We start from the raw sequence: 8,279 nt of genomic DNA, 5'->3' as shown, positions 1-8,279 counted from the left end.
GATTATAAGTGTGTGGTAGAGATAGAGAGAGAATGAGCCAGTGCGTGGATAAGGGTTGCGACAAATTCAATGATGGAGTCCTTATCAAGGATATTTTCCCCAGTCATACATATACAGCTGAAATGCAAATAAATATTTTGACAACCCATAGATATGTGTGTGTGTATTTTACCTATCTTCACAGCTCGACCCTTAAGTTTGTCTAGCTCTTTCCGTTCTGTTTATTCAGCTACTTTTGCTTTTATTATTCACTTTGAAAATTTTTAAATTCAGATTACATGCGTTTGTTGGGTACATACAATTCGTATATTGATTTCTGGATATATTAATATATATATTTGTTGATTAAGCCTGGGCTAAGGGGCGCTTGTTCTTGAATCTTGTGGATGGGGAGTGCTCCCAAATGTTAGGCCTTGCTGGCCGTGGATCCTCCTGCTTACTTTGCTAAAACACAGATTAACACGTTTACTTGAATGCTGTTGGCATTGCACTGGCGTACATAATGTCGTACTATATGTAATAAATACGTATTTATTTAGATTAATTTGATAAACTAAACACACATATTTCAATTACACCACAATTATCTAGAATTTCCACAATCGCTGGCCCGGCCCACACAGGTGCCTGCTGCCGCCGTCTCTTGGAGGTTAAAGTACAACAATTAGTTAAATGTTAAGTGCAATAATTATAGTTGAAAATTGAATTCCGTATGATACATGGTTGGGCCTAGATACCCATCGAATGATCGAATGGTCTTTCCTTCTGTCTGTATGTCTTAATCGTAATCTCAATCTCAATCTGTTGTGAGCTGCTCTTCTCTACTCTTCTCTTCTCTTCTGGTTTTCTGGTAGTGCAAAAATGTAGAAAAATGTTGTGGCCATTTGAGTTTTCTCTGTGCGTTTGCTTGCTCTTTGGGTGTCGTCGATCCATCGATCTATCGATCCGTTGTCCCCGTTCTTTAACATTAATTATGAATATGCCGGAGGTTCGTTTCACAATTTTTGTAAAAAAAAATACATTTCATGTTCGTCTTTCACATCGTTTGCTTCGCTTTCCCTACACATTTAGCTATGCTAAATCATTATTGTTTTTCTTCTTCATCGAGTTCTGATATATGTATTTCAAATTGCATTCATGTTCCAGACTGTTGTTGCCAGTGTTACTGCTGTGGGGTGTTTGTGTGTGTGTGTGTATGTGTGCTTTCAAAGTCGAAATTGTTTTTGGGTGGTGTGTGTGTGTGTGAACAACCGCTTAGTAACTTTTGCAACGTGCTTTTATACATAATATTCAAATCCTGGTCCATCTGCGGTTATCAATTTGTAAAGTACTTGCTTGAGAGATATAGATATAAAGATACATATATGTAGATAGAGAGATAGAGAGACACGTATCCGTTATTTATCTGACTGACTTATCGTATTCTACACTGTACATTATCCTGTCCTCCTGCCCTTCCTACTTCCCCTCGACGCGATCATCAACTTACAATAACGCACAGACACCAAAAAGAGAGTATGCTTCAAAAATGCTTTGGGTTTACAGATTAGTTTCGGGATTCGCTTAAGCAAGATCTATAAGGTATTTTGGTTTCCGTTTCTTCCATTTTTCACTCTTACACGCTATCATTTCATCATTTATGTTGTTTGTATGTGTGTAGAACCAAAGAAAAGATAACAAATGTGAAGGATGAGTAAACAGAAAATCGTACGATTTGATTCGATTTATAACTGAGCAGGCATTTTGTTTTTTATTTTTATGCATAATTTAAATTAAATACTCCAAAAATTATAAACTTAGTGATTCTGGTTTTGATTTACTTTTAAAGCTTACATATTTTATGTTACATTTGTGGAACATAATGTGCAAATACGATTTGCATTGCATTTCCATCAATAGAAACTAAAATTAAACTTAGATTACTTTCACGAAGTTTCCTGCACTCGAGTGCAGGCGCCTCATTACACAATGAAGATCTAGTCTAAAGCAAAATTATTACAACTAAATCTAAACTTGACAACTAAGGACTAAAAGTACAGTTACACTCGTAAAATAGTTGTATGCCTTCTGCGCGAATAATACGAAAGACGACAAAAAAAATGTAAATTGCTTTTTGATTTCTGAGTAAATCTCGGTAGCCGTTCATTGCAAATAAGTTTAAAAATGCACACAATGTTAATACAAAAAACAAAAAAAAAAAGAAGGTATCGAAGGTATTCTTGAGCATATAATACTTTGCGTTTCATACACAAACAAAAACACAAAATCGGACAACATAAAACAGAAACGGTGAAAGCCGAGCGCCGAGTGCCGGGCGCGGAACGCGGAACGCCAATGAACGCAGATGAATGACAAAATAAATAAATTAAAATAAAATTACTACTCGTACAAATTAGGATTTTTTGAGTATGTGAGCAAAACGAATACATTAAACAGACGGAGAAAACAAGTGCGAGGCAAATGCTCACTTGGGTGGGGGTATGGGCATGCCTTCGCATTCGCATTCGGCTTCGCCCAAAAACACATTACAATATCATTTTCTTCTTATACTTTCGTTTGTTTTGCTTTGCTTCATTTGGAATCTAACACTGCTGCTGCTACTGCTGCTGCTGCTGCTGCTTTATCTCTCTTTCTCTCCTGTTGTTTCTCACTTGTTTTTGGTTTGCAGAGGATTGGAGAGCATGAAAATCAAATCGTTTTGCTGTTGCAAGATCTTTTTCAGCATATCGCGCCAGTCAGCATAGCGCTCCTGCGTTGAGGCCTGACACACGACTGTGACCTCGGGGATTTTGTTGGGATCCGTTGACTTGATTTGAAAGCGACAATCGCCCAATTCCTTCATTTGCATGTGATTGAGCTGTGAGCAAGGAGAAAGACTATGAATTCGATGTTCTTTGGGTCGAAAAAACCACTGGCATACCTGTATATGCGATCGGTATTTGAATGTGGGGCTGGAGTACTGGTTCTTTGCCTTCTCAATGTCCGCAAAGATGATTATCTGCTGGAAAAGGAAAACTTGCAGCTCTCGATGCTTCTGTCCGGCATCCACCAGACAATTGAGTGGCCCCTGCATCAGAAGACTGCCCTGAGCAGTGATCTCTCCATCGAAGTCCTGCAGGCTGCGCAGCACCACCATCATGTCGTTCACTGTCTTCACAACGACCTTCATATGCTGGTAGGCCTCCTGCAGCATGGGCACCTCCTTGTAGAGCCCGGCGGCCTCCGTGGCCTTGATGATCTCCTTGATCAACAGCTCGTATTTGGTAATGCGTTGCACTGGCTTGATGATCAGGTTGCTTAGCTGCAGAGAAAATGGATTGTGAGCGACAGATAGCCATAGACAGATCTCCGACAGATTCACTTACATCCAAGCGATGTCCCAGCTTCTGGCGTATGCAATCGAAATACTGATAGTGTGCACTGACTATGTACTCGGACAGGGGCTTGTTGCTGCAGTACGTGTAATACAGGGCGAACTTTGTGGCCGAACGCTTGACCAGTGGGCCCAGATCCGCTGGCGACTTCTGGCAGTTACGCAGGGCCCTCAAAAAGAAGCTGAAACGAAAGGGAATGCCATTTAGATATGCCTCCTCTTTGGGTTATTTCTGTTACTTACTCTCTGTGCCACTCGTAAATGTCCTTGATGTTGTTGAAAACCAGCTTCATTTTGCCGCCCTTGAGGTCCTCTGGCATGGGTATATTACTGTTCGGGTTGTTGATCTCCGACATATAGCTAAGGTAAGGGACACATCATATTATACACAATATATCTACATGCATACCAGATTTCTGCACTCACCCGTTGACAATCTCCTGGAGATCCTGCACGTACGACTCTTCGGTGGACACCAACTCGGCAAATACGCACTGTCGCTTCTTTAGAGCCGCTGCCTTGTCGCTGACAGCACTGTGGCTCTGTGGATGGGATGGCAAACCGCCGGTTACTTCTGACCTTAAGGGTTACGCTCTTACGCTCGACCCGCCACTCACCTCTTCATTGTTATCGGTGCCGCCATGGGAGCGTCCGTGTCCATTGGTGCTGGCATTCTCGCCGCCTCCCACATCCACACGGCTGTTGGACTCGTGTTGTTCCTGCGAGGGCGAGAGCAAACACACATGGGGGCACACGGAGGCACATGGGGTAAAAGTTTGTTAGTTCTGGCTGCTTCTGCTGATGGTCAAACACTTACCGTTCTCTCCCTGACAATTTGTTCAATTTCCGATAGTGGATTGCCATCCATTTTGCCGCTGTTGGCCTGCAAGTAGAGCAAGAGAAAAGGGAAAATTCAATGATGGCTCTCGGCTCAAATACATAATGAAAAACTTTCAGGAGTTCCAGCCCCTCCCCCCAGGAGTTGCTCCTCTGTGTTTGACTTGCAATAGAGCAACGATTATTGCATTAAAGCCCTCCAGGCGGCTAATTGAAAAACTTTTTCCCACTCAAATGGATATAGTATCTGCGCTGAACAGGTAAACTTTGAAAGACAAACAATCCAGCGAAAATAATAGGAGAAAAGGGGCCAAAATTGAATAAACGATGATGTGAATCGTCCGAAAGTGCCGCTGCCTCCCTGCCTCCCTGCCCCACTGCCGCTGCAGTTGCATTCCTCTGGCGCATCGCTGGGCTTTCGAATGGATTCCCCACAATGTTTTCTCTTGTTTTCAAATTAACAGCAGAACAAAATCAAGTACGCAACAATTGTGGGAAATGCCCCCTCACACACACACGCACACGCACACACACACACGGGTCCCAATGGCTGGTGGTTTTATCATTTTGTGGCAATTTTCGAAATAAATATTCGCATTTGATTGCATGTTCAGCTCGTATTTGAATCACTCGCGTTATTTTCGGCTTGTGTGTGTGTGTTTCTTTTTTTTTGTTTTCAGAGCTCTAATTAATTTCAGTTATTTTTGTTGCCGTGTTTTGTTTTTGTTGCACAAATAACGAAACAGCCTGGTACTATGGAAAACTGTTGGGCAAAAAACTAAACTAACAAATGGCATCCGAATGTGGTTTTCGGTGCAAATAGTGCCAGCCAAAAGGCGATGAAGAGTGGCAGGCAGGCAGTTGGTTCGTTGGTAAACCACAGATAAAATTGTGTAACCATTCGAGTTGGTCGCTGCTGCTGCTGCCTCTGATTCTAATTCCCTTTCTGTTACTCTTGCCAGAGGGAGGTTATTCTGGTGGCCACAGTTCCACAGCCAAATTGCAGGACACTTGGAATTTTGCCCTTCTGTCCCTCGGAACCATGAATTCCTAGAATCAGATGCGAGTGCCAATCCCAATTTCTATGTTTTCATCAAAAATCTAACCCTATGCTTTCATCAAAATCTATCCCTACTTCAGGCCTCAGTCCAATCCCAATTTCTATGCTTTCATCAAAATCTATCCCTACTTCAGGCCCCAGTGCTAGTTGCCATGGTTCCCCTCGTCTGCTATGCTTTCATGGAAGGATTCCCTTAAGGAAAACACTTCACCTTCCAAGTCCTACTTCATATTAGCCTAGAGCTAATTCTAGAGCTCGATCATTCGTGTAGCTGCTCCAAGAAAGATCTTTATCTGTCCGTAAGTGTATCTAAAGCTGCTGTCACTGAACATGTTTTTCTTTCATTCTTTCTTTCTTGTGTGTTTTTCTAAGAGCTTTAAGCGATAAGATTGGTAACTGGCACTGGCACTGGCACTTGGGCACTCGCTTTGGCTGTCAGCTGTTTTGTGGCCCGAAGTTTGTCATCAGGCAACGGGGGAGGGAGGAACCGAATGATACACAATGGTGGTAATGGCTATTGCAACACTCGGAATGCACTCAAAATAATAGTAATAATAATAATGATAATAGTATGCACTGGCTTACAAATAAACGAAAAAAGCAGCTCATGATGGCACACGTGAATGCTTAAAATTCCCGTCACAAATTGAGTTGTATTTTTTGTCTACTTTTTTTCTTTTCTCTCTGTTTTTGGCTCGTTTTGGGGGAAATTGTCTTTCAATGGGGAGTGTTGTATGCTTTATAAGGATGTCGTCCGCTCTGCGTTCAAATCACGACGACGACGGCGACGCATTTTGGCAAAACGAGGAGAGAATCTTGGAAGGCGACAACGACGATGACGACTGAGCGCCAAGGGAACCACCGAGCGACTGAAAAGCAGAACGCTGAGTGGGACTGCACGGAACGGCCTAATAGTTTCGCCTGTTGCCATCATGTTTTACATGTGTGTATATATGTGGGTGCCACAAGCACACACACACACAGGCAGAGGCACTGTGATATCTGTGATATCAAAAGAAACTCTCAATCAACGCTAGGCTAACAATTTCGTCGCACAAGTCACTTGAGGAAAAGCGTTGAAATAATTGTTGCTATATATCGAAAAGAATATGAGTGAATCTGTGTATATAGAGAGGGAGAGAGGGAGAAAGAGAGACTGGTAGCTGGTAGCGGGAACAAGGTATAATGGAAAGAAGGTAAGGAAGGGGCGTTGCTACTTCTGGTTTTCCAAGGGCTTGCACTTATCGTAGAGGGAGTATATATGACGTATATAAAAAAAGTGTAGGAGTGTGGAAGATGGTGCTAAGATCAAGGTATATTCACTAGAAGGTAGGGCACTGCCTGCTTTCCTTCTTTGTGTGGTTTTTGCCCCCCTTGAGAGGTGGGCAGGCCCCACCTTAGGCGTTATATACCCTGCATGAGACTTTCCTCTGGATGTGTGTGTGTGTGTGTTGCCACTTTTGTAGCATTTGCTGTATAAATACTTAAATACATAAATTAATTCGCATTTTGCGGCAACAACAAGGTAGCAATAAAAACTGTGTGAAGATTTTCGCGAATGATCGACACAAGGGATACCCCGTCGGTGCATACCAAGAACTCAACAAAAATAGAACGAACCCTTTCCTGCTGTCAAGCGATATGAGTGCCGACATTGAAAACTAATCAGCGGAGCAGGGGCAGAGTCGAGTGGCACGGAGTGGAGCTCTGTAACCCTAGAAACCGCCGCAAGAACTGGCTGCCAGACCCACGCACATGACGTACATTCCATCCACAAGCCCCACAAAGTGGTCCGACATTTAATTAGCCTTTTTGGGAAGTGGACGGGGGCAGCCGGGAGGAACGTGCAACAGGGTGAATGATGTCACATACATATACATATATATTGAACAAATACATGTAGAACATATAGAAACAAAGGGCATGGAAATTCGACAAGGAGAACTATTAAAAATTAATGACAATGCAAATAGGCGATGGCAAATGGCAGCGAACTAAACAAAGGTGGAGCAGAGCCAGCAAGCAGCAACCAGCAACCAGCCCGGAACCCTCAGACCCCATTGACAAGTGGGCCAAAAAGTTAACAGAGGGACTGGACTGCCAGACAGACGGGCCTCTAACTGGGTTAAGAAGTTCGCACCTGTAAACAGCCGCAGGTAAACACACAGGAAAGACACAATGGAACGATGATGGGTATGGGTGGGTGGGACTGTGGAAGCGTTGACGCATCAAGGCGGCATCGACTACATTTACAAGGCGCAAGGCGCAAGGCAGTCCCCGAAAATGTACATTAAATTCAGCCGACTAATAAGCCATCATCAGACTAGAAACAGAAACAGAATCGAGAACACACCAGAGAGCGAGAGAGATACACTGAGACGACGACATTCAATTTATTGACAACACGGACAGACAGCGGACATCGTGCCAGTGCCAGTGGCACTTTGCATTGGCGACACTCTGTCGATGGACACTCACCCCCCACACACCCACCAACCCACACACACACGCACATCTCTCTGTCTACAGCTCCATTCGGGGGTACCCCCAATCATTAATCAAATTGGAAGGCGAGCGGAAAACACACATCACAGGGAAAACTTTAAATCTTTTGCGCAAATGCAAATTTTCCAGAATTATTTCGTTGCTTTCCATGAATCATTGTATCCTTTCTGAGTAATTTGTTCGACCCCCTCCCCTGCACCCCCTCCACCCATCCACGCAGCCAAGAAAAGTCCCTCTGCCACGCAAGACATTCCCTTGAACGGAATCATCGTCGTATCGTCCGATATCCGACATTCGTCTGCAGCTAATTTGAGTGTCCGAAATTTATGCGTCCCGCACCGAACCTCCTCCTCCTCCTCCTCCTGCTCCACCCCCATTCTCTGTGGAGACCTCGGGCTCTCTCCCATGCTGTGGCTCATTCAGTTTATCTTCTCTACGCGTACGAGTACACGGGTGTACGTTCTTTTCTGTTCTCTGATTTGCTCTCCATTCTATGGGTAAACA

General features: G+C 43.6%; 1 protein-coding gene across 3 annotated transcripts in view; it reads right to left on the bottom strand.

Annotated features, from left to right (window-relative positions):
* Window positions 1–215: 215 nt before the first annotated feature.
* trio (trio Rho guanine nucleotide exchange factor) overlaps window positions 216–8,279 on the bottom strand; it is a 43,911-nt gene continuing 35,847 nt past the window's right edge. Inside the window, exons 1-8 of one of the 3 annotated variants that reach the window (XM_015188445.2) lie at window positions 5,856–6,091; window positions 4,191–4,256; window positions 3,991–4,092; window positions 3,800–3,915; window positions 3,617–3,733; window positions 3,366–3,555; window positions 2,921–3,301; window positions 908–2,857 (exon numbers count right to left, since the gene is read on the bottom strand). In XM_015188445.2, the coding sequence (XP_015043931.1) occupies window positions 2,648–2,857; window positions 2,921–3,301; window positions 3,366–3,555; window positions 3,617–3,733; window positions 3,800–3,915; window positions 3,991–4,092; window positions 4,191–4,256; window positions 5,856–5,879 (1,206 nt within the window). In that variant the 5' untranslated portion in view covers window positions 5,880–6,091 and the 3' untranslated portion in view covers window positions 908–2,647. Of the gene's footprint in view, window positions 2,858–2,920; window positions 3,302–3,365; window positions 3,556–3,616; window positions 3,734–3,799; window positions 3,916–3,990; window positions 4,093–4,190; window positions 4,257–5,855; window positions 6,092–8,279 lie in introns of those variants that run through there. The other 2 variants (XM_033385536.1, XM_015188446.2) reach the window with 2 other exon arrangements.

This window comes from Drosophila pseudoobscura, chromosome X (assembly GCF_009870125.1).
Source record: "Drosophila pseudoobscura strain MV-25-SWS-2005 chromosome X, UCI_Dpse_MV25, whole genome shotgun sequence".
Classification (NCBI taxonomy): domain Eukaryota; kingdom Metazoa; phylum Arthropoda; class Insecta; order Diptera; family Drosophilidae; genus Drosophila; species Drosophila pseudoobscura.
Note: the sequence above shows the minus strand (reverse complement) of the source record. Positions and strands in the feature narration are given on the sequence as shown.